Source organism: Sus scrofa, chromosome 4 (assembly GCF_000003025.6).
Source record: "Sus scrofa isolate TJ Tabasco breed Duroc chromosome 4, Sscrofa11.1, whole genome shotgun sequence".
NCBI lineage: Eukaryota > Metazoa > Chordata > Mammalia > Artiodactyla > Suidae > Sus > Sus scrofa.
In genome coordinates this window covers 99,251,379-99,278,199 of record NC_010446.5, presented here as the reverse complement: position 1 = coordinate 99,278,199, position 26,821 = coordinate 99,251,379, and the positions used below count along the sequence as shown (strand labels likewise).

General features: G+C 42.2%; 1 protein-coding gene across 1 annotated transcript; it reads right to left on the bottom strand.

Moving 5' to 3' along the window:
* Positions 664 to 21,531, bottom strand: LOC100156977 (myomegalin). Its single transcript, XM_001927313.4, has 8 exons — positions 20,804 to 21,531; positions 17,901 to 18,051; positions 10,387 to 10,619; positions 8,905 to 8,956; positions 7,936 to 8,099; positions 3,592 to 3,822; positions 2,127 to 2,258; positions 664 to 896 (listed from the first exon to the last, which is right to left on the bottom strand). Exons 2-8 carry the CDS (start codon positions 18,020 to 18,022, stop codon positions 805 to 807), a joined length of 1,026 nt encoding a protein of 341 aa, XP_001927348.1. The 5' UTR covers positions 18,023 to 18,051; positions 20,804 to 21,531; the 3' UTR covers positions 664 to 804.

Here is a 26,821-nt window from a genome sequence, read left to right as displayed (position 1 = left end):
CTCATTCTCTCTCCATATACACGATTTGCTACACTATTTGAGAATAATTTGCAGACATCAACTAAAATCACTGGTTGAGCTGCTGCTGCTCTTTTCCTTTGGCGTAACTCTCAGAACCAGCTTCTGTGAGACCTGTCCTCTAAGGCCAGGAGCTCCCTCTCATCTGGTTCTCTTCAGGCTCTAAGAAGCTTCAGAAGGAAATCTATTCAACTCTCCCTGATAGCGCCGGCCAGGTGACACCCTGTGCTTGTGGGAACAGGACAAGGTTGTCGTGCCTGCACCACTAGGTACCTTGGTGGCTAGTGACTCTTGAATCAGCCTGAGAGCTGTAACACCCTACCTCAGGAGAGGTCCTTCATGGAAGTGCAGCTGGCCTCTTGGCTCTTGCCTGGCTCTTTGTGCCCTGCTAGGATATCATTTTATTTATTTATTTTGGTTATAATATTACATTTTAATGTGTGCAATATTATGACTTCTGTATACAGTACAGAGTGCTCACCATCAAAGGTTTACTTTCCATCCCTTGCCATTCATTTGACTCCCTTTACTCATTTTTCCCTGTCCCCTCCACTTTTCCCCTTTTCTATGAATTTCAGGCCATTCTGGGTTTTATTCTTTCCTGCAAAGATTTTACTTTTTATAGACATTGAAAAAATACATGTAAACAATTTTTAATAATTCTTTATTAATTTGATCCATTCATTTAAGGGTAATGTCTGATGCCTCCAAGTTTATACCCATGAATGCTGTTGGACAGGGCTGGAAAATATGGAGAACATTCCTCTAGACCCTCCTGGTGTCATGTCACAAGATGTCCCAACCAGAGCCAGAAGAGTGACTCTGAGTGTATAAATGACAGGTTGCAAGGGAGACATCTGGAGCTGACTGTGAAGTGCCTAGGGAGGGAGAGATAGAACTGCAATGAAGCCTGGAAGGACAGGAAACTCTTTTCACTGATTGCTCCAAACAGAAATTCTTTCCTCTCTTTATTCACACTCAGTTGGAAGTGGGAAAGGCAGAGAGAAAGACACCAAACTGGTATTCAGTTCACAGCTAGTGACCCTCTGGTTATCTGCAAAGGGACGTATACACATTAAATCTGAATTTTCCAGTGTTATTCACTCCTAAAGCTTGGAGTCTAGGGTCTTATAGATGGGACCTATAAGAAGCAAGCTTATTCAGATTGGGCCATGTGGATCTGGGCAATTTTTGTACTTTCCACCCTCTTTTTTTGATTCTGCAGCTGGGTACTGCTGTGGAAAAGAAGAGTATGAAAGTGACCAAGCTTGGGTTTTGCCCTCTGGAACCCTGAAAACCCCAGCTTGCTTCCCTGAAGGCCCTTTTCTTGTTGTAGAGCTGAGCTATGGATTCTGAGTTCTATCCATGGAAACCAAAGGTGGATACTGTCTTAGGGAATAAAAGTGATCCAGATAAGTCACATATTTGGGTAATAGATGCTTTCAAAGCTATACTTTCCTGCACCCACCAAAGTTTCAGCCCCAGCAAAATAGAAAACCCAGGAACGTCATGCACTGGGACAACACTGTGATGTGGCTGATTCACACCATGTGGGCGACACACTCAAGTGCAATGACAACAGTTGTGGGACAGGGTCTTTCTCCCTAATTGGCTGCTGCTGTGATGTTGTAGGTGCCCTGGTTACCACTTTACTAATCTTGACAAGGGAGAAGGACTATGGAAGTACTGGTCTCTAAGGGAGAGCATCTGGGTGAGTGGGGTGGGAATGTGGGCCGTTCACATAGGGAAGTGGCAGGTGGTGTCCAGCACTTGTAGTAGTAACATGAAGGTGGGATGTGGTCTTCCCTCTGCTGAAGTGGGCACCATGGGAGCCTTGGCTCTGCCACTTGCCAGGTCATAACGCCAGGGGCTGCACTGGCTAGTATAGGGAGTTACAAGAATGGGCATCACATCAGACAGCCTTGAGAATGAGAACTAGCCCTGGTCCTTATTTATAAAGTGGGGAACCGTTCTGATTCCCTCTCTGGGCTGAGTGCGAGGAGGCATGGTGTGGTGCACACCCATGTGCTTCGTAACTGTAAACCCATATGCCCTTTTGAGACTCCCTAGATGGAGACAGAACCAGGAGGTTTTGGTGCCTTTCTTACTTCTTCCTTGGTTAGCACTGCTGAGCACATATTCCAGCCTTTCCCGCAGGCGGTCACTGATAAATACAGATGCCTCCAGGCGTTGGCGCAGGTTCTGGATTTCAACAAGATTCTTTTCCAGCAGGTCAGCCCCTGTTGCATATCACAAAGACATGGGAGAGGTAGGAAATGGGGAAAGCTGATCACTCACAGGCAGGTGGGGCCCCTGCCCAGGGACTTTCTGCAAGACCCCTGCCCAAATCTATATTTCTGCCAAATTCCCCTTCTCATCTAAGTACCTAGGAAGTACCACGTAATTTTGTTTAAAGAGCTCTTGGGCTTTCAAACACAAGACAGCTCTCTGTAAGGAAACTTCACAAAGCCTCCTCCCAGACAGTGGCTGAGTACACCTGGGGGGGATGGACACTGGCCTGAGAACAAGGGTGAGAAACTGCTAAAGTCCTCTAAGTAGGACTGGCCTAACAAGGAGAAAGCATGTCTACCTCCCTTGGCAGCAATCCAGAGGGCCCTCCTCTCTCTACCTCAGACCTCTCGGACTCAATGATCCATGATGGAAAAACCTTTAACCCACAAACAGAAAGAATAAGGTAAATGCATATGAAATTAGATCAGGCTATGAATTATGAGTGATACTGAATGTTTCTCTTTGGTGAACTGACAAGAAAGAGCCTGGGGAGGTGTAATGACCTGAAGAAGGAACAAGAGAGAAGGGAACACCTTCAAGGAAGGAAAAAGATACCTAAAGGGAAGGGGAAAGAGACCAAAAATGGGCATCATCCTTCAGAATATCTTGCTTAGTGTCAGGTTTCTCTCTGAGAATTTCAACTGTTGTATTTTTACATTGTCTGCATCCCAGAAACTGAGATGCTTCAAGCCACTTCTCTCTCTACATGGCTGTATCCCTAGCCACTGGGTGTCAGGATGCCTGGCTCCAAACTCAATGGCAAAGTCTGAGAGGCAGGATTAGCTTATAGTTGTATTCAAAGTGTGTGTGTGTGTGTGTGTGTGTGTGTGTGTGTGCGCGCATGCATGTGTACACACGCATGGGCAGAAATAGTCTCCAATCCTGCAAACAGCTCTTGACCTAAGGAAGACCTTCCCCATGGAAGCCTGAGCTTGGAATTCTAGAACAGCCTAAATCTAGGCCTAGGAAGGTTGTAGCACAGAGAAAAGGAAACACAAATATGAGGCAACTCATCCTCCCTAGAGAGTGACTCAGAATGCCCTGACTTCCTTTATTCTCCTGCCCAGGGTGAGTCCCTAGGTAAGGGAAATGAGAGAGGAACATAGAAAGGACCGGCTCTGAGCTGGACCCTCATTCTCTGGTGGACTCACAGGATACTGCTCCTTTATATTCTCACCCACTTCTGTGAGCCAGGGTCTAAGGGAGAAACAAACAAACTTCCAGCCAGGAAAGGAATATATCAATAGGCCCTATTTCACCAACTGCTCCTTTGTATTTTACCAGAGGGCTTGGAGTTGGGCAGGTACAAAGAGGAAGAGGATAGGTTCTCAGATGCATTCCTTCTCTGAAGGTTCATCTTGTCCCATGGGCTACTGCTGCCACGATGCTCAGGGTCTGGTGTCCAGTTCAGCTGTGCGGTGCCACTCCAAGGATAGAAGGGCTGGGCAGACATGGCTTCTGAATGGTTACTGGGCAATGAAGCTGAATCAGCAGGAGTGGCTACAAGGACATCTGTCCAGAAAGGAATATGAGTGAGAAACAAATGGGGAAGTCAGAAATGAAGTGTTTTAAAAATAATTATACTTGTTTGAATAGTGTCCTCCAAAAACTCATGTCTACCTGGAACCTCAGATTATGACCTTATTCGAAAATAGGGTCTTTGTAGATGTAATTAGTTAAGATGAGATGATATTGGATTTGGGTGGACCCTAAATCCAACTTGAATGATGTTCTTATAAGAAAAGGAGAGAAGACAGAGATAAAGAGACACACAGGGGAGAAGACCATGTGACAACAGAGCCAGAAACTGGAGTGAGGCATCTACAAGGCAACGAGTGCTCCCCGCAACCACCAGAAGTCAGGAAGCAGAGTTCCCATAGTGGTGCAGCGGAAACGAATCCAACTAGGAACCATGAGGTTGTGGGTTCGATCCCTGGCCTCACTCAGTGAGTTAAGGATCTGGCATTGCCGTGAGCTGTTGTGTAGGTTGCAGACATGGCTCAGATCTGGCGTTGCTGTGGCTCTGGCGCAGGCCAGAAGCTACAGCTCCAGTTAGACCCCTAGCCTGGGAAACTCCATATGCTGCGGGTGCGGCACAAGGAAAAAAAAAAAAAGAAAAAAGAAAATACTTAAAAAAAAAAAGAGGTCAGTAAGAGGCAAAGAAAAGGGGGCATGGCCTGCTGACATCTTGTGAGCCACATGGGAAGGCCCTGCTGACATCCTGATTTCAGACTCCTAGCCTCTAGAACTGTGAAAGAACAAATTTCTGTTGTTTTAAAACATCCAGCTTGTGATACTTTATTTAAGCAGCCTTAGAAAACTAATATAGTAATAATTCATGGAAGGCAGACCAAGGTGGATATCAGCAACCCCCGGCCTATTGCTGAATATCAGCTAAAAACTCATTTCCCAAGGACTATAAATTTCCATCCAAGGTAACTGGTCTTCCTGGCCTATGATATCGAGAAGCAGTCATTAGATGTAGTGTCTGAGGGTCACAGTGCACACACAGCAGGGGTACAGGGGCCCCTCTCGTAGCTCCCTCTATAATCCCCAATGCTGGAATGATCCCAACAGTCTATGCCCTTGCCAGCAACACAGCAGCTAATCCCTCCCGAGATTGTTCTGTATTGGGGTTGTTAGTCAAGGAGGAGGAAGAGAAAGTGGCCTCCACTTCTCGCCCAACAGGCAGAAAACCCAGTCAGGGTGGCTAACTGCTGGTGGCACCCACTCTTCCTGCCTAAGCGGACTCTGGACGTCTTTTGATGCTGAGCAAGTGTCTGAGGAAGGTGAATGGTGATTTGTATTCCACCCAGAATGGCTCATGAGTCTGTAAAAATAATTCTTAAATACAGCTCAGATTGTCTGGCTCCTGTCCAAAGAATGACTGGGATATTTCTGCACAGGAGAATGTAGAATCAAAAAATATACAGTATCTTACAGCTCAATGATGCTATGAAAATATGGTCATGTCCTGTGCTGGTTCCCTTTAAGGAAAAATCCAGCTGGGTGGCAGGGCCATAATTCATAGAAGAGTTTAAGAGTCTGCCCCCTTTCTTTTTTCTTTTCTTTCTTTCTTTCTTTTTTTTTTTTTTTTTCATTTCTTGGGCCGCTCCCGTGGCATATGGAGGTTCCCAGGCTAGGGGTCCAATTGGAACTGTAGCTGCCGGCCTACGCCAGAGCCACAGCAACACAGGATCTGTGCCATGTCTGCAACCTACACCACAGCTCTTGGCAACGCTGGATCCTTAACCCACTGAGCAAGTCCAGGGCTCGAACCTGCAACCTCATGGTTCCTACTCGGATTCGTTAACTTCTGTGCCACAATGGGAACTCCTGTCTGCCCCCACAGTACTCAGGTCTCTCCCTGAGCAGGCAGGAGTGAGGTCCCATTTCCCTCAACTAAGCCAAGTTCCTCTAGGGAACTGCCTACTTAAATCAGTATCCAGTAGGTCTCTCCTTCCACAATTTACAGAAAGCCAGATGTGATTAACATCATTGTGAAAGAGAGTAAACTATGTTAAGCCTTTAGTTCAAAGCCTCACTTAAAAGTAGGAACTCAGTCGAAATGTGATTTCCAACTCCTTTCAAAGCTCCTTTATCCCCTCTTCCAGAAAATCAGCTTACTCCTAGCCAAAGGGGCTTTCGGGTCTGTCAGCAACAGCGATTAGCACTTTCTTGTCCCATTCTCCCCTGGCCACACAACACAGGGAACATGCCCCACACCACACATGGACAGGAGCAGAGAACAGTCTCCTAGGAGGGGAAGTTAGCTTCGCAGTAAAGCTGCTACATCTATCACACACCATTTCTTAATTACCCTAGAAATTTTGGCCCCCAAAGAATAGGAAGAGTAGTGATAAGTCATTGCCCCTCTGAGAGAACAATGATTTCAGATGGGAAAAAGAAGGGCTTCAGTCTCCCTCAGAAAAGATAGAGGTAGCAGAAAACAAGGCTGATGCTTTCTGGGAATGCCTCTCCAGAGGCTACATCTCAAGTGTGGCCATTCTTAACAAGTGGTGGCAGGAATTGCAGGTGAGGGGAAGGTGTGTTTGCCCTTCTCCTGCTGTCTCTCAGGGCAGTGTTGAGGTGGAAGCAAGTGCCTCTGGGGAACTGAGTTCAAGGATGCACACAAAATCCTCATCCGTCCTCTTGGAAGATGTCACATACACATCAAGGGCAGCCCATCTGTTTATAAATTCATGGGTGGAAGTGCAGTGTGCATGGGGTCTTGTCTCATTTGTAAAGGCTAGACATTTGTGCTGGGAATAGGGGCAGAAAAACTGGAATGGGGAAAACGCTCCAGAAGCCTAAAGAGAGAGGAGTGTGAAGGGGTGATGCCCTCCCTGCTTGGTCCCTGACTGCTCAGGCTGCAGTGTAGTGAGCAGTCTAAGCTTTAGAGACAACTAGAGGTAAATATTATTTCAAGGTCAGTCGTCTTCAGTAAGTTCCCTGACTTCACTGCACCTGAGTGTCCTTGAGAGGATTGCCGTCCTCATTAAAGGAGGCAACATAAGTGTAGTGGTCAATAATATAAGCATAATAGGTGCTCAATAAATGTGAATTTCCTGTCTTCCCTTGGCTGCTATACTTGTGAGGGAAACATGTTGCTTTGCTTCTCAGGGTAAAATGAGAAACAGGAATAGTACCAAGTCAAAACCCACTATGGCTTACTCATGCCTGAAAGAGTCGACTCAAAAAACGCATATATAAATTTAAAAAATCATCCAAAAAAAAAAAAAGAAAGAAAGAAAGCAAAAACCTATGGTATTCCCGCTTTGGCACAGTGGGTTAAGAATCCAACTGCAGCAACTCAGGTCACTGCAAAGGCATGGGTTTACTCCCTGGCCTGGCACAGTGGGTTAAAGGATCCCGTCCCTGCCCAGGGAACTTCCATATGCCACAGGGGTGGCCAGGAAAAAAAAACAAAAACAAACATATATCCAGGGACTAAGGATGGTTTCCTGGTCCCTTGGTTGCTCACACAAGAATTTGATTCATACAGTTGCTTAAAAATTCAAATAACTTTTCTCAGGAGGGAAAATAAAGAGAAAGCTTAGCAGGAGAAATCCTCCTTTTCCACCCTCACCAAGGCTACCCAAGGGCCCTCCTTGGGGAATTCTGGAGACAGGCCTGCTGCTGAGGGATTCAGCCAGTCCCAGATACTGAAGGTTTAGAGGATATTACAGATGAATTATTAGAATGATGGGTTGGATCTGTAAATCCACAAATGATAAAGAATCTTTAGTGGTGAATAGAAAATAGGAACTGTGGCTGTTTACCCAAAGGATTCCAAGATCAGAGGCCCAATGTTAATAACGTTCACATCTGTGGTCTGAAAGATGACATGACTGTGTGTGTTGCAGTGATGAGAGAGCATTTGTCTACTCACTTTCCTCACCTCATGACCCCTCCCCTCAAGTCCAACACCATGTATGTGTAAGAGGGGGTCTGGTGGCTGATGATGTGTGGGATTAGGAATGGAGAAAAGCTACCTGATAACCTTGGAGCCTGTGCTTAGCCCTGAATTCCAGGCTTGTGCTCAACCAGGTACCTCACAGTGGATTAGCCAGGTCTAGACAAATGAGTGAGCACCCAGAAACTGGAGGCTCTCTGGGTACTCACTGGCCACGTCCATTGCAGGGCGCATTTCCTGCTCATCAAGTAGTAAGGAGGTGCTGTTGAGGAAGCAATGGGCAGCAGACTGGGCATAGCTGCTGGAGCAGATCCGGGGGCAGGTCTCTACGACATCTGTCACTTTATCCATTTTGTGCATCTTTCTTAAGATACTGGTGGGTAAGATAGGCAGAAGGAAAAATGAAGGTCAAACACCATAGCTGTATTGATCTGGAGCTCACAGGAGGGGCCCCAGAAGTTAAGGAAAGTGTTTCTTTAGAGAAGAAGCCAAACAATTCCTTTCCTTTTGGCGGTAGAGGGTAGGGGGAAAGGGGAGAACAATAGTATCTAGTACCTTGGCCACCAACACCTTGAGAAAGAGAGAAGACCCATCAAGCTCTTTAAATAACACTTATGGTTCCTTCACAAGACACCTAGGGACCCATAAGAGTTCAAAACATAATCTACTAAATACTATTTACTGTGGCCCATCTGAAACCACTTTCTAAAGCAATGTTGCCTTCTGGAGTCTTGCAGTTTCTACACGTCCTTCCCTAAGTATAGTCATATAGTATAAATTTTCTTTCCAAAGAAAATTTGTAGCCATTTAACATCTCTTAGCACCTGCTGGGTCACCCTTGAAGATATTAATCTCATTCCAGTCTTTAAAGATCTACGGGAAATCAGAGGTGAGCCACAGGAGTAAAGGAGACTCCTAAGACTGGAAAGTTAGGTGAGAGCAGCTCTGTATTCTAAATTAGTGAATTCATATGAGATTGGGAACCAAAAGAATACTAAATTAAAAAATAGGAAATGAGGCCACATTGTCACTAAGGATATATAATGGTTTGATGGTATAAATCAGCTCTTTGTTTTCTTATGGGTTATGAGAGCTCCTGTTCCTTTGATCTTCTGGCCTTCGCTTCTGGATCCTTCACCAGATTATATCTTAAATAGCCCCTGAAAATCTGGAGTTACCTGAGGTTCCGCAGCATCTGTTCTCTTTGATACTTCTTACTTATACAATCATCTGAAAACCAAATTTGAAAAAGGACCAGTTGTAAGTTAGGTAGCTCTCATTTCCTGAAATACAAACAAACACTGGGTTCTCCTTCTGGGATCAGAGACACACAACTGCTTGACACTGGATACTCTGAATTTTCTCAGGACACGCTGGCTGGGTTGAGTCTTTTTTTTTTTTTTTTTTTTTTTTTTTTGTCTTTTTGCCATTTCTTGGGCCACTCCCACAGCATATGGAGGCTCCCAGGCTAGGGGTCCAATCGGAGCTGTTAGCCGCCAGCCTATGCCAGGGCCACAGCAACGCGGGATCCGAGCCACGTCTGCAACCTACACCACAGCTCATGACAAGGCTGGATCCTTAACCCACTGAGCAAGACCGGGGATTGAAGCTGCAACCTCATGGTTCCTAGTCGGATTCGCTAACCACTGAGCCACAACAGGAACTCCTGGGTTGAGTCTTTAGAGAGCTTGTCTGGCTGACTTACCTGAACTCACCATGAAGATCATCATCTCTACTTGCTCTGCCCTGAGTCAGAGTAAAAAGCTGAAAATGTCTCTTTTCCCATAGAGCATGGGCTACTTGTCCAGCTGACCTCTGACCACTCCAGCCAGAGCCTCCAAGTTCTGCCACAAGGCTGGCCCCTAGTCCCAAGTCTGTGTGTCCCATCACAGCTTTCATGCAGAACCCACCCCTATTTTTGTAGAGGTGACAGACATCTCTGTCTCACCTCTGCATCTCCCATGAGGAGCTCACTATGGCAGGTCTTACCATGTGTCCTTAGGTCTTTAGGGAATATTCCATGTAACAGTTCCTGAAATAACAAATACTCCCACAAAAGGTACTAGTAAATACAGTGCCTAAACCATTCCCAAATCAGCATGATTCTCTTATCATTTTCTGGAAGTGCACTGATTAAGATTGTTTACTTGATCCTAAGAACAATCATGCACCACTTAGGGGCTGGTATCATTTGACCTAATTTTTTAGGTGAGGAAATGGATATCCAAAGAAATATTAACATGTCAGAGCTAGTAATGAACATATCCAGGCTAGAGGAAGGGTCTTCAGATGCCCAGTTTAGGGCTCTTTTTCACAACAACCAGCTGCCCCTGTTCTAGCTCTCTTTCTGCCAGTTAGTTTCAGAGAAATGCTGTCACCCCTAGTGATGCCTCCTGCTGTAGCAGCTATATTCCATGAGGGATGGAGGAGCTGGTGATCATCATGGCATCCTCAACCCTGTGCGCCTCTCCTTGTTGCTCCTCACCAACCAGTCCCCAAGGCTGGCCATGACAATCTCCATAACTTTGTCATGGCCCCAAGAAGGTGGTTACAAAACAGGACACCAGATTGAAAAGTCACTTGTGGATGGGTGTGGGCCTGTGTGAAACTAGGTCCTGGGGAGGGATTGAAGGCCCTCTCGAGCCCCAAGGCCAGCTCACCCATGCTGAATTTGCTGACGAGGCTCTCTGCTAGCTGGCTGACCTTGGCCAGCTGCTCACAGAAATGCTCCTTCATGTAGTCGTCAAACTTATTCCTGCTGAGGAGTTCCTGGAAGGTCTTCACTGTGTTCATGACATGCTGGATGAGAACGGAAGAGACAGCTCTCCCAATCCTTATCTTTTGCTGCAGATGGGTCAACTCTTGAAGCTGATCCTGGATCAAGGAATATTTCCTAAAGTGGGAAAGAAATCGTAAGGGTGGATAGGGGTGACTGATAGGTTACGGTGCTTTAGCAGAAGATGTGAATTTCACTAAACACTCCCACAGTGAATTCTAGCACATGTTTAGTGACTTGAATATGGTAAAGGGAGTAAAGGGAAGAAAACAAAATTCCTCTATGTAAAAAGATGCCTCCTAAGATCTGCACCATACTTCTGAAAATGGAACCAGGGTTTCTTCTCGAGTTCTACTTTAACATCTGTTCCATGTCCTTCTCTTCAGCTTACAATCCATTTTAACATAGTAAACAAAGTCAGTGTTAACTGAAAAGTTGAAAGGAAAATCATCATGTGAGAGAAAAGAAAACTTGTTCTAGGCAGTGGGATTCTCTTTTTGCTAGGAGGGACCTATCCGAGGCTTTTCTGTAGATAGCCAAGGCTCAACTGGCAAGACATCTTCAAGCCTTTAACCATGTATACTATGACTTCTATATTCTCCATGGTTACTACTATAGTGTTTTGCCCACAAGGGTTCAAAACAATGATCTGAAAAAAGAAGGATCTCTATAAAATGATCTGAACTAATTTAGAACCCCATGATATCCTGCCCAACATTACTATTTGTTGTAGAGAAAAGTAGAAGAGAAGGTTTTAGTTTCTCTTGTTGCTGAGGGAGGCGAAGCAGTTAGATGTAAGAGCAGGACTCAGCATGCCTGGATTCTAGCCCCAGTGCACTCTACCTTCCCACGTGGGAAGTCGATTTACTACTTTGTGCCTCAGTTTTTATGTCTGCAAAGTGAAAGCAGTAAAGCTCCTTTGCCTTTTATAGAAATAGGGTCAGGATTGAAACTTATTTTAAATGTTGGGATAAGTAGAGCAAAGCCTATAAAGCATTTGATTTATAAAAAAAGAAACCAGATTATCATTCATTACTTTGGTAATGATGAATTTATAAGACCAGCTTGACATTCCCTGCTTCTGCAGGTGTGCCAGAGCAGAACCAATGACTTCTGATTTCATCAGTTTCTCTTGGAGACCTTGGCAGTATTGTCCACATTGCGCCAGCAGGGAGCACAGGTGCTATTCGTTTTCTGAGAAGCTGAAATGTGTTTGAGGCCCAGAATTGCTAGTCTGGAACATGTAATCCAGGTGGTGGAAGGGGCCAGAATGGGGATCAGGGCAAGTCATATCCCATGTAGCGTAAAATTCCCTTTGAACTTTTTCAACCACCCTGCACTTTATTCACATTTCTGTCCAACATTTCTCATGTCGTTAGGTAGCTACTGGTTACAATACTAAGAGTTCTTTCAGTGCTGGGAGTGTTTTATTCGTCTTATGCACATAGCCAACACAGAGGAGGCTCCCAGGAAACAGTTCCTCAGTATTGGAAAAGAGAAGTACTTGCAAACCTCCACTCATCTCTCACTGTGTTCTTGTCCTAAGTGTCCTCTCAGGGAGCCTATGGATTCTCCACTGATGCAGAAAACCCTTTCCCTAAGAAGGACCCTGCCCTCACCTCTGGGGAGGTCTGAGAAATGGAAATGTCCTCAGTAATTCATCTCAATGCAAGACATCTTAGGAAGAAATGGCCTTTCCCTACACTTTTTTTTTTTTTCATTTGGGCTTCCAAAACAGCCAGAGGTTTGAACAATTAGGCTGTTTCATTGAATCTATTAGTATAATTTTCTTCTCCACCAGTTTGGGTTTCTCCATGGAAGAGACAAGATCTTATGGATTCCAGATGCCTAACATGGTATCTATAGACAATGATACCATACATTCGGTCAACATTTATGAGATACTATGTATATCTCATACGTTTTTCAAAAGTAATGTAAGTACAGAAAAACATTATTATTACTGCTGCCTCAGAAGCATTAGGATTCAAGCACACTGCAAAATCTCAGAAATTCTACTTTGATTCAATATACAGATGACTTACTCCTTTGTTCCACATCTAGAGGGAACTCATGAAGCTAATTCAAAATATCTGTTATAACAACTGGCTTACAAAGGCCATAAAGCCTCTCGAGATAAACTTCAGTTTTCACAAGGAAAGGCACATTAACTAGGTCATGATTTATCTGTAAAAGGAATCTTTCTGTCTTCAGAAAGAATAAGTACCACCACAAAGTAATCCTAGCCTATGATTAGGAAACAATTTAGAAGCTTCCTCAAACATGCAGGATATTGCCAAGGCAGTGTCCCTGACTTTTCCTTGTTAGATTCTCCACTCTATGTATGAACTGATTAAAAATAACACTCAAGGAGTTCCCATCGTGGCTCAGTGGTAACAAATCCAACTAGGAAACATGAGGTTGTAGGTTCGATCCCTGGCCTTGCTCAGTGGGTTAAGGATCCATCGTTGCCATGAGCTGTGGTGTAGGTTGCAGACATGGCTCGGATCTGGTGTTGCTGTGGCTTTGGCGTAGGCCGGTGGCTACAGCTCTGATTAGATCCCTAGCCTGGGAACCTCCATATGCCGCAGGTGCGGCCCTAGAAAAGACAAAACAAAAAACAAACAAACAAAAATAACACTCAAGAAACTCTTCCTTGGGAAACAAAAAATGAGGACGGCTTTAATGAAACTAATAGGCTTTACAAAATTCTCCTGCACTGGGACTCCCCAATCATACTAAACCTTTTATTATTGTTTAGAAATGTAATAAGCTTTGAGAGTACTTATGCAAAAACATGGAGAAAAAAAAATAGACCTAGAATCTATTAACAGTTTGCAAATGGGTCCAGTAGCTAGGGCATAGCCTAATTGTTTAAAGGCAATAGCGGCAGCCTCTAAAAGTATAGCACCTCCTTGAAACTTGTTAAGGTAAGCAAATTAAATTTACAAGTTCCTCATGTTGTAGAAAATTTGCTAAACACTGAGCATACACACCATTTGTTAGCCAGCAAATGTTAAAATCACTTATGAGATTCTACTATCTCCTAATCCGAGCATTCTTCACTGCAATTCTTTAAACCTACTCTTACCTGATGGAGAGAGGCTTATAACTGTGCTGGATTGAGTTCCCCAAGTTTAACTTCTAGATTAGATTTACAACAACCCCTATGAGCCAATCCAGATTTAGTATTCTATGTTGGTGGTTCCTATGCCAAAAATTCTGGAGGGAAATATGGATATGCTCTAGCCACTCAACATGAATTATTAGAAAGAAGAGTCCCTTCTTCAGTTTAATCAGCCAACTTGCAGAACTGATTATATGTGGAATCTAAAAAAAAGATACAGTGAACTTATTTGCATAACAGAAACTGACTCACAGTCTGAAAAACTTATGGTTGCCAAAGGAGACAGGTTCTGGAGGGTAGGGATGGGCTGGAGATTTGGGGTGGAAATGTTGTAAAATGAGATTGTGATGATGGTTATATAACTATAAATATAACAACATTTATTGAATTAAAAAAATGAGGACTTAGTATCCCATACACTAGAACCTAGAGACTTGGTACTCTGGAAAAGACATCAACAAAAACAGCACCTGATCCTCAGTGGAAAGGGCCCTAACAGCTTTTTTAAATTTCTCTCACAGTTAAATTATGGTATTGTGACACTTGGGTCCATGCCTCTCAATTCAGAGAGACCCCACCCTCACCCACAGCACTGGACTCTTGGGACTCTTGGACTTTAAGTCAGACTATGGCTGACTTAAAAACGAAAGACTTCCAGGAAAAAAAAAATCTTCCCTCCAAGCAGATTACAGCATAAGGTAGGCAGCTTACACCCAAGACCACAGAACATGATTCTCATTTTGAGTTTGGTGATGACTCTCTAGATATAACACAAAAGGCATGGTCCATAAAAGGAATAATTGGTAATCTGAACTTGATTAAAATTAAAAACTTTCTTTGCAAAAGATATAGTCGAGAATAAGAAGTCAAACCACACACATGGAGGAGTCCCCGTCGTGGCGCAGTGGTTAATGAATCCAACTAGAAACCATGAGGTTGCGGGTTTGGTCCCTGGCCTTGCTCAGTGGGTTAAGGATCTGGCATTTAAGGATCCGGCATTGCTGTGAGCTGTGGTGTAGGTTGCAGACGTGGCTCAGATCCCAAGTTGCTGTGGCTCTGGTGTAGGCCAGTGGCTACAGCTCAAATAGACCCCTAGCCTGGGAAACTCCATACGCCGCAGGAGCGGCCCAAGAAATGGCAAAAAGACAAAAAAAAAAAAATCACACACATGGAGAAAATATTTGCAAAATATACATTAATAGAGGACTCTTTTCCATCTTATCCATCCAAAATACACAGACTTCTCAAAATTCAACAATAAGAAAATGAACAATCTAATTAAACGATAGGCAGAAAGACCTAAACAGACACCAAAGAAGATATACAGAGGGCATATAACATATGAAAAGATGCTTAACATCCATGTCATCATGAAATTGCCAATTAAATATCATACTAAGTGAAGTAAGACAGAGAATGACAAATATCACATGATATTACTTATATGTGGAATCCTAAAAAATGATACAAATGAATTTATTTATGAAACAGAAACAGACTCAGTTTTCAGAAAAAAACCTATGGTTACCAAAGGGGAGAGGGATGGATTGGGAGCTTGGGATGACATGTGCACACTATGGTGCATGGAAGAGATGGTCAACAGGGACCTACAGTATAGCACAGGGAACTCTACCCACTGTGATAACCTATATGGGAATAAATATGTGTATACGTTAACTGAATCACTTTTGCCATACAGCCAAAATTAACACAACATTGTAAATCAACTATACTTCAATAAATTTTTTTTTAAAACACCAACAATGAGAAACCACTATGCATCAGTTAGAATGGTAAAAATCCAGAACATTGACGATGCTAAATGCTGGTAACAATGTGGAGCAACAGATACTCTCATTCATTGCTGGTGGGAGTGAAAAAAGCTATAGCCACTTTTGAAGGCAGATTGGCAGTTTCTTACAAAACTAAGCATATTCTTACCATATGAATTAGCAATCCCACTCCTCACTATTTATCCAAATGAGTTGAAAACTTGTATTCACATAAAAATCTGCAAACAATGTGTACAGCAGCTTAATTCATAATTGCCAAAACTTGGAAGCACCCAAGATGCAGCAGGTGAATGGATAAATAAACTGCGGTACATCCAGAAAATGGAATATTATTCAGTTCTTTAAAAAATGAGCGATCAAGCTATTGAAAGACATAGAGGAATCTTAAATGCTTATTACTAAGTGAAAAAAGCCAATTTGAAAAAGCTATGTAGTATGTGTATGACTGCAACTATATGACATTCTGGAAAAAGGCAAAATTATGGCAACAGTAAAAAGATCAGCGGCTGCCAAGGATTAAAAGAGAGAGGATGAATAAGTGGAGCACAGAGTATTTTTTAGGTTTAGAGAGTATTTTGTCTCTTACTCTTTTGACTGTGTCTTTGCAAAGCAAAAGTTTTCAATTTTAATCAAGTTCAGGAGTTCCCGTCGTGGCGCAGTGGTTAACGAAATCTGGCTAGGAACCATGAGGTTGCGGGTTCCACCCTGGCCTTGCTCAGTGGGTTAAGGATCTGGCGTTTCCGTGAGCTGCGGTGTAGGTTGCAGACTCGGCTCGGATCCTGAGTTGCTATGGCCCTGGTGTAGGTGGTGGCTACAGTTCTGATTAGACCCCTAGCCTGGTAACCTCCATATGCCACAGGAGGGGCCCTAGAACAGACCAAAAAAAAAAAAATTTTTTTTTAATCAAGTTCAGATTATCAATTATTCCTTTTGCAGATTATGCCTTTTCTGTTGTATCTAGAGAGACATCAACAAATTCAAAATCATCTAGATTGTCTGCTGCGTTATATTCTAGGAGTTTCATAATTTTGTGTTTTAACATTTAGTTTTGCTATCTATTTTGAGTTAATTTTGTGAAGGGTATAAGGCCTGTATCTAGGTTCATTTTTTTTTGAATATGGATGTCCAGTTGTCCAGCACCACTTATTGATAGGGTTGTGAACAGTCATTCTACATGATACTACAATGGGGGATGCATGTCATTACACTTTTGTCAAAAGTCATAGAATATACAACACCAAGAATGAATCCTAATGTAAACTATGGACTTTGAGTGATACTGATGTTCATAGATTATAACAAATATACCACCCTGGTGCAGGATGTTGCTGATTGGGGAGGAGGCTATGCATGTGTGGGGGCAGGGGGTATATGGAAACTCTGTACTTTGCTCTCAGTTTTGCTCTAAACTTAATATTGCTCTAAAAATAAAGTCTATCTTTTTAAAAAATAATGAGAATATATGTTTAAAAAATGTATTTGACAAAGTGGGTGTAGGCTTTGTGGATTGAGAGCCCAGGACTATAATATTATTTCTGCCAAAAGCTGCTGTGCAACTTTGATCAAGCGACTATATCTTTGGGCCTGAGTGTTCTCAATGCTAAGATAACTCTCAAGTTATTTTAGCTCTCACATTATTCTCTGGGTCAGTGAAATTTAGATGGTACATACTGACAGTGACCTAATGGAGCATGAAGCAGAATTTTAATCACCTCTACAGCTGTGCTCCAACCACTAAGCAAGTTAGTGACAAGTCTGTAACTGGTGCTTACAGGTAATTGTGTAATGGATTAACTTCATATTATTTGAATGCCTTTGCAAAGTTATAGGAAAATAGCTGTTAGAGACAGACTGACAAATCTAGCCAATAGGCCATTTTTGGGCAAATTTATAAGCTTATTTTAAAAATTGAGCTTATCATTCTGTAGTGTATACAGAAGCAGAAATATAATAGTGAACACATGAAGCTTATATAATGTTATTAACCAATATTACCTTAATTAAAAATAATTTTTTAAACTTGAGCTTATCAAAATTACCACTGTAGAAGCCATAGGCATGAACTTCAGTAGAGAATTTGGTGGGGATGGAGAAGCCTCTTACAAGTCTATCTCCTCAGGCACTGAGATGGGTCAGTTTTCACGCCTGAGGTAACAGGCAGTTCTTATGTGCTCCCATCAGTGCAGGAAAGAGACACTACTCAAATGACTGGAAGATTTCCATGAAATCTCAAGCACCCATGAAGAGCATATATTTGGTGAATATATACATTGTTAGAATAAAACCAAATAACTCTGAATAATATAAAGTAATAATAATTACTTTAATAAGAAAAATACTATAGACTTTTCTCTAAAAGATTTCCAGGAATGTCTTAAGAGAAAGTCGTACAGTTAAGGTACAGATGCAGCCCCTTAAGCTGCTATGATAGCGAAGACAATTCTAACAGTAGAAGTCTCTGAACAAAAAGTCTCTTACCCCCTGTGGAACACAGAGGAAAATCCTGCTTCCTCAGGCTGTGTCTTCTGCTCATTCACTCCCCTCTCAGCAGATCCCTTCCTCTCTAAGGGCTGATGCATCCCAGTCTTCAACTGGAGCATTTTCTCACGAAGAACCCTCTTCCTACATCCTTTAAAAGGAAAGATAGAAAAGAAATGCACCTGGGTCTCCACAATGGCTAGACTTTCCTCCAAAGCTACCTAGAGGAATCAAAACAAAAGAACGGTTTAAAGAAGTTGGATTACTAAGGATCCCCTAGGAGCATAAAAATCACAGGAGCAGAATTTATGGAGAAGTAAACAATAAAGACTACAAGAGTTCTTCCTCAGCTATCAGGACCTTGGATCACCACTGGGTTGGAGGAAAGATGCAGCAAGTAGGGGGAGATGCTACTAGGAGGAGGAAGAAGAGGGTCCAGGGAAGTTTTAGAAGAAAAAAAACCAAGCAAACAATGAAGTAAACAAATGAAAACAAATAGGATTTATTTAAACTGGGCTAAAGGATGAGTATTTTTAATTCTTACAGTTGAGATAAAGTTCCTTGGTAGTGTCCCTTTAGAAATCAGAAAGGCTTTTTATCATCTCTAAGTTTTGATAGTTACATAGGCAAAACCAAAATCTGAGATGGTAGAGTTCAAATCCCAAGTCACTGGGACATCAACTACAGTGACATGGAAGGACTCAGGGTGTCTGGTCTCAAGTTGTAACCGCAGAATTAGAATGTGGAGGGAGCTACAGAACCTGAGGAAGCCCTGCCTTGTGATGGCCTGCTGTACCCAACACAAGGCTACCTGTTTCTCCCTGCATGTCTCTATCAATAACAATCACCTGCCTTACCAGCCAGTTTTAATATCTTCCCTTTGGAGGGGATTTTGTCAGGGACTAAACTGTAGATTGAAAATTATAGTGTCTTAGTCCTTTAATCATGACTATAATGTGAATTTTTTTTCTTCTCAATGTTCCTATGTTTGTTTGCCTTTGATTTTCAGCTGTTTTACAACCATGTGCCTAGATGTGGTTCTCTTATTTTTGTCCTGTTTGGAGCTGACAGAATTTCTTGTACATTGCTAGCTCGTCAGTTATTTTTTAATTGGCCAGTACATTTTACAAAATTGTTTTCAATCCAATTTCTATCTCCTATGATGTGGGACTTCAAATACATGTATAATAGCCCTTTATAACATGATCTATACTTTCTTTTATTCGCCTCTCTGAAGTGTCCTTCTTTTTAGCTCTTTATATTTCAACTGCATATTTTATACTTATTTACTTTTCAGTGACTAATTCTTTTTCAACCATGTTCATACTGCTATTAAAGCCAATTACTGCTTTTTAAAATTATATAAGTTTATATATTTCAGTTCTAAAATTTCCATTTGATTTTTTGTTTGTTTGTTTTTTAGGGCCGCACCTGCAGCATATGGAGGGTCCCAGGCTAGGGGTCAAATTGGAACCGCAGCTGCAGGCCTACACCAGAGCCACAGCAACCATGACTCATGACCATGAATACAATGTCTGATCTGCAATTTTCTGTTCTTTGTAGGGAGACAGAGTCTCCTGGAGGGCCCCTACCCTAACTTACTAGGCTGAGTGTTGAGTTAGAGTTGCAAATTAGAGGCTAAAGAATTTATTTTTATTGTATATAAAATATGATGGGGAGTTACCGTCGTAGCGCAGTGGTTAACGAATCCGACTAGGAACCATGAGGTTGCGGGTTTGTTCCCTGCCCTTGCTCAGTGGGTTAACGATCCGGCTTTGCTGTGAGCTGTGGTGTAGGTTGCAGACGCGGCTCGGATCCCGCGTTGCTGTGGCTCTGGTGTAGGCCGGTGGCTCCAGCTCCGATTGGACCCCTAGCCTGGGAACCTCCATATGCCGAGGGAGCGGCCCAAGAAATAGCAACAACAACAACAACAACACACACACACACACACACACACACACACACACACACACACAAAAGAAAAAAGAAAATATGATGGGGGGGTGATGTTGAGGAAAGCCTCAGGGAAGAGTAAGCCGAAATTAGAAAGTTGCTTTTAGGATCTTGCAATGATGATCAGATTTTTGTAGAATGAAAGAAAAAAGTTGGAAAAATATAATATTGACTTAGGCTTGTCATTTTTTTGTTTTGTTTTGTTTTGTTTTTAGGGCTGCACCCCCCGGGGGGGGGTATGCGGAAGTTCCCCTAGCCTTGGAATCAGAGCTGCAGCTGCAGGCCTATTCCACAGCCACAGCCATGCCAGATCCCAGCCGTGTCTGTGGCCTACACCCCAGTTTACCACAACGCTGGGTCCTTAACCCACTGAGCAAGGCCAGGGATCAAATCCAGGTCCAACACGGGTTCATTACCACTGAGCCGCAGTGGGAACTCCCTGGCCTTATTTATTTATCATCTGTTTTTTTATTATTGTAAAATTGGCATAAAGTGGGCCTCATGTTTGTGACATAACTTTTGGAATGTATATTTCCACTTAAAACTATTAAAATTAAAATATTCATCGTAAACGTCCTAAATTTATCTTAGGTTTCACCAACAGTGTACTTAAAATGGGCCTGGCTAAGGGACAAACCTGCCTGGCTGAAGTGTTGTTCTTGGTTGTGTGTCATTAACCGTAATTGCTTTCCCTAGTGTATTGGTTTTCGTATTTCCCCCACACCTGAAAGTCGTCGTTCAAAACCGATCATAAACCGTTTCCTTTGCTAAAACGTTTCAAAGTACTCTTACTCCCGAGTAAGGGCATTAAAAATAGACCTATCTGTTGTTACCTTGGAATGCATAAAAAGCCAAGAGACATTCAAGTATTACCCTGTTGAGGAGGGAGAAGGGTCTCCCGGCTAAGGTTGTCTGCTTCGGTTTCAACTGTTGATGGGAACTCAACTCACCTTTGCCAGCGCCGGGTGGATGGGGTTCCTGCGGACGCCGATTTCATGGTGCTTTTAGATTTAGAGGAAATCGTGTAGAATTTCTTCTTTTCCCTTAATCTATTTCCACCTCTCCCTGTGTCTCTCTCTTTTTTTTTTTTTTTTTTTTTTTTTTTTTGGCTCCTGACTGGACAGGACTTAGAGGAGAGACCACCCTTTTCCTACCAGTCTCTACCTGGACGTTACCGCCCGCCCGGGGGAGCGAGAGGAGCTGGGAAGACAGCGGGTGCCGGGCGACCACGCACGGGCCGCGTGCGCCTGCGCACAGCGCGCACCTGCGCCTGGCAGGCTCCGGCAAATTGACTCGACGCCGCCAGAAGCCTCTCTGCGGGTGCTGTGGGTGGTACGGGGCTTTTGACCCGGCGAGAGGGGCCCAGCCCTGCCTGAGGCCCTCGAGGACAAGCCCAGAACAGGCCGATTTTGACCCGCAGAGCCAAGAAAAGTCTCAAGGGCGGCCCGAACCCACGCTGCCAAGGTTAAAGGTCTCAAACTCTATGAAGTCCTAGCGGACAGAGATTGAGAGTCAAATCAATCTCCACCCCTTTATCCGGAGAGTCGTGAGCCAAAATCAGAGACCAAGGAAAAGATTGTGTGGATCAAAAGTGGAGTTAACTGGAGAGGAAAAACGGTTTCTTGACGGGTAAGGCTGTGGATTGTGAGAGAAAGACCAGCTTTTTTTGGCTTTCCTAAGGATGCAGTTGCCGTCATCTAAGGTAAGAAAACTGCAGGTGCAGAAGTTTGTAGGAGGAGGGCCCAGACTCTAGTTCAGAACCTCCCCCCGCCCCCCAGCTTTAACTTAATGCATTTTCCACCCGTGCTGTCTCTAGTCCTGCATCCGCCCGAGGCCTTCATGACATTGGGGCTCTCTCGCTTCCCACCTCCTGGCACATCGTCCGCTCCCCAACCTTCTCTCCAAAGGCGCCTCACCAGGGCAGTTCTGCGGTGCGGAAAGAGGCAACTCGCTTGGGACTTGCAGACCGGGGAGGCTTCGCGGGCGCTCGGAGGGTCACCTGCGGGCTCCTTTTTTGGAGAAAGCAGGGAGGGAATTTCCTTAGGAGGAGGTTTCTGGAGCAACGGGTGACCCTTCCGAAGGTCTAAAGCTGCCGAGAGTGAAGGGAAAATGTCATTCTAATTAGAAGGAAGAAGAAAGAGACTCAGCTATCAGGTCCCTGGTGGCCTAGTGGCTAGGAGTCGGCGCTTTCACTGCTGCGACCCGGGTTTGATCCCCGACTAAAGAAACAACGGTGTATTTTTTCCTGTTTTACTGTTAGGTGTGGCATTCTTTAACTGCTGTCGTTCATTTTTTCCCATAACTGGTGGAGAAATGGAGTTAACTTTATAAAGGATACATTCCAGAAAGTGAAACTACTAGGTGAAATGTAGTGTGAATTTAAAACTCCCATATGCACTTCCCACCAATTTATAAGTACCAATTACATGCCCCAAACTATATGAGACTAAATTTTCTCCCCCACATTTAAAACCAACACTAGAAATTATCAGTTTTTTTTAGGTATAATTTTGAGCTTTATTTACCATCAACCGATCTCTTTGTAGTCAATTTCCCCATAGCCTTTTGAGTCCACAAGAGACAAACCAGAAAATGTGCCTAGTATTTCAGTAAACTTGAATTCAAGACTTTCTCTGTTCTCTTCGTTTTGGTGTTCACCTTTTTCTTCCGGGTAAGATAAATTGCACTAAAATTGTAATCCTGCCGTTTTTGCTTTCAGAGGTCACTGGTTCTAAATTTTGTGGTTATGGAGCTGTTGCTTGGATAGTTTCGTGGGTATACTTGATATTTAGGAACTTCAGAAACGTGCTACACAGGAGGATCCTTAAACCTGTCATTGAAAGTGTTGGTAGAAATAAATATATAAGCACCAAAAATAAAAGTAACAGCTTCTCAAGACCAAAGTCTGGTTGGTTTGACCACAGCAGATTTTTTTAAAAATTGAAGTATAGTTGATTTACAGTGTTGTATTAGCTTTTGGGGTACAGTACAGTGATTCAGTTATATGTATGTACACATATATTCTATTTCATACTCTTCTCCATTATGGTTTATCACAGGATATTGAATATAGTTCCCTGTGCTGTACAGTAGGACTTTGTTGTTTATTTTATATATATTAGTTTGAATCCACAGCATATGCATATTTTTTTAAAGCAAAGAGGAGTTATTTTCATAATTTTATTTAGTTTCCATTTTAATGGCCACTTTATGTTTTGATGAGGACATTTAGTGAAGGGAAATTTCTTTACTGGATCATTAATTTTTCTACATTTTTATTGCTCTAAAGGAAACAATAAAGTTATTAATGATAATGATAATAATAATAAAATTTAATAATAAAATTCCACATCTTACATTACTCACATTGATGTAGCTGGCTTATGCTGTCATGTTTTGTCCACTATATAACATTACCTGATGAGTATGTTCAAATATGTAGTCATACTGCCATTTTGTATATATTTTACAGATAGATAGGTGGATGGATACTGCAACTATTTATTTATTTTTTTAAATTTTAAATCATTTTAATTTTTTCCATTATAGTTGGTTTACAGTGTTCTGTCAGTTTTCTTCTGTACAGCAAGGTGATGCAGTAATGCAATGCAACTATTTATAATTCAAGAAAGGAAGTATATTGGGAAGGTGTTGGTAACCCTTAGATAGTGTAGCTCTGAAATTAATTTATGCCATGTTCTCACATACTTTAGAAAACTATTATATTAAAATGGCATTCCTTGCTCAGTTGTGTTGTCCATTTCCTGTCCCAGCATGAAACACAGGAGGAGTGACAATGGGAAGAAAATGGCCTTTGGATGGACTTACTTAATCTCTCTCTCTTATCATTACTTAGAATGACATGAGAAAATCAAAGGGAAATATTTATGCAGCAAAGAGAAATTCTCTGCTTTTCCTCTTCCCTAACTCTTAATACCCAGAGGGGGAGCAAACACTCCCCATTCTTTACAATACAGGACAGATATTGAGCTTTCTTTTCTAATTGCTGAGGACACAGTACATTGAAACATCATACAGAGAGGTGTGGTTATTACTGTCTCCTTTCATCAAAAATTCCAACCCAACTGGTGTCAAGGAGAGCTTCCAACCTGACATCTTCATTCCATCTGCCTTCTTTCTGGCCTTCTCCTTTTGCACTATCAGATCCATGTGGAGAAGTTTGGTAAGGGTTGTTTGTGCTTAGACAGAGGAAAAACCTCTAAGACCTTGAACTGAGCCCTATATTCTCATCTAATTTATTGGAATTCACTTTGCTTCTAGTCTCTTTGTGATTAATTTTAAAATTGCAATCTTAATCCTTAATTTATTGAGCATAGTAATAACTATTACCCTGACTGACCCTCATGTTGAACAGTATAAAGGTCTTGGAATACTTTTATTCCATTTTGTCTCACTCTGCATATATGCTGTTATCATTTACTATAAACCCCAGAAAACTAGTTGTATATTTTTATGTGGCTAACGTTATATTTATCCATGTGTTTACTATTACCTTTCTATTTTTTTTTCTGTCTGTCTTTCCATGTAGAATCATTTTTCTGGAGTTCCCGTCGTGGCGCAGTGGTTAACGAATCCGACTAGGAACAATGAGGTTGAGGGTTTGATCCCTGCCCTTGCTCAGCGGGTTAACGATCCGGCGTTGCCGTGAATTGTGGTGTAGGTTGCAGATGCGGCTCGGATCCCGCATTGCTGTGGCTCTGGCGTAGGCCGGTGGCTACAGCTCCGATGAGACCCCTAGCCTGGGAACCTCCATATACCGTGGGAGCGGCCCCAAAGAAATAGCAAAAAAAAAAAAAAAAAAAGAATCATTTTTCTTCTGCCTGAAGATGGTTATATTCCACAAGAGACATACTCTGAAGTCATGCTTCTTGCTTTTGTGTTGGTTCCTGATGAAGAACTGTTTCAGCTTTTTTTTTTTCTCCAAAAGAGTATTTTTCTTTAATTATCAAAGACAATTTTTATTAAGTATAGGAGTCTGGAGGCAGTTACTGTGTTTTAGAACATTGGAGATATTTGCTTTTGATTTTTGCTTTTCGGAAGTCAGTCAGTAGTCTAACTGCTACTGATTTTAATGTAACCTCTTTTTTCCTCTGGGCATTTTTTTTTACAATGTTTGTCTTTTTTCTGATTTTCTGCAGTTTTACTGTGATTTCTCTAATATTGATATCCCTTTATTTATCTTTTATGGAATTGGTTAGCCCTCTAGAATCTATTTGTCTTTTATGTTGTCTGGAAAAATCTGAAGCATTTCTTCTTCAAATGTTGTCTTTATCCTATTTTCTCTCTCTTGTGAGATTCTAACTAAAAAGTAAGGTATACCTTCTCAATCTATTTGCTATTTTTTAAATAAATATTTTATTTTATTTTATTTATTTTTTTGTCTTTTTGCCGTTTCTTGGACTGTTGCCGTAGCATATGGAGGTGCCCAGGCTAGGGGTCGAATTGGAGCTGTAGCCGCTGGCCTATGCCAGAGCCACGGCAGCATGGGATCCGAGCCTTGATTGTGACCTACACCACAGCTCAGGGCAACGCCGGATCCTTAATCCACTGAGCAAGGCCAGGGCTCAAACCCTCAACCTCATGGTTCTTAGTTGGATTCATTAACCACTGAGCCACGACGGGAACTCCTATTTGCTATTTTTAAAATTGTGTTTAATGTTACTTGTTTTGTCTTTGTTCTACATTTTGAGTTTTTTTCTTCCCAATTTTTTACTTTACTAATTCTCTTTTTAGCTGTGATTGCTTTCCTGTTAAATTTTTCCACTGAGTTTTTTAGTTATTTTTATTTTATTTCAGAATTTCCTTTTTTTTTTTTTCTCCTTTCGAGTGAAGAAAACATTTCCAGCAAGATGGAAGGATCAATTGTTGATAGATTAGATAAATGTTGATAGATATATGAATGAATGTAAGAATCGACCATTTGGCTTAGCAAAATTTGTCATTGATGACATTGACAAGAGCAATTTCAGGGGAGTAATGAGGATAAAAGCATTTTAGTGGGTTCCAGAAGAGAGTCTGAATATGCAAAAAGTCAAAGGCCAGATCACAAATAAAAATAGAATTCTGACCCGCAATGTGCAGCAACCAGCCTAGAAAACTAACCTGTTGTCTACACTAACCATCCCAGGAAGTCAACCTGTAAGTTAGAGTTGTAGGAAGTCAACCATGGTCTCAGCAAACAGTCCATGAAGCCAAACAAAAACACTTGTAATAGTCAGTTCCAAAATGGCTAACACTTGACTGATAACTGACAACTTTAATTTTTGTTCCTGCTTCCAATTTTGGCCCAACCAGAGAAGGCCAAATATGTACCTCTAACCAATCATGTAGAACATCCTGCTTCTAGTTAGCCTGTCTAGAGCTTCCCCATGCCAATAGCCTCCAATCCAGGCATACCTGCAGCATTCCCTTTTTTCCATATGTGTTCCCAGGTTTCTGCCTGCCTTTGAGTCTCTACTAAACCCAAAGGATGATGGCCAACTCCTTTACTGTAGCAAGTTCTGTATAAATAGCCTTTGCTTGTTCTCATTTGGATGGGCTTACCATTTTAGAATTTCTATTTGACTCTCCTGCAAGTCTGTTCTCTCACTTTGTACAGTTTGCATTTAGCAGGAAAGTGTTTACAAATGAGCAAACAAAACTTCCCCTCTTGCATGACAATTTGACCTTTAATTAAACCACTAGCTCTGTTTTCCTGGAATCTTATAAGGGTGAAATATTAACTATATTACTAAAAACATTATATGATTTTAAAAAATTGATAGACTACATCTGGACATGGAAAAATAACAAGTACCTGGTGAGAATCTATACTTTGAGCTTCCTGGAGCGCAGTGACTCTTGTAACTTGCATAAATTTTGCATGCACATTGGACACTATGCTGTTGTTACCCCAAAACCGGTTTCGCCTCTTGTGGCTGTCAAGTCCAAAAGACACAACTAAGCCA

What these genes read in the sequence shown, in the direction of transcription:
- LOC100156977 (XM_001927313.4), bottom strand. Translation starts at nt 18,022, where the DNA reads ATGCTCCAGTTGAAGACTGGGATGCATCAGCCCTTAGAGAGGAAGGGA. An exon ending in CCCTGCAATGGACGTGGCCA is followed by an intron (nt 3,823 to 7,935) that starts GTGAGTACCCAG and finishes CTTTCTGGACAG; the next exon opens with ATGTCCTTGTAGCCACTCCT. An exon ending in GCCCAACTCCAAGCCCTCTG is followed by an intron (nt 2,259 to 3,591) that starts GTAAAATACAAA and finishes GATATGCAACAG; the next exon opens with GGGCTGACCTGCTGGAAAAG.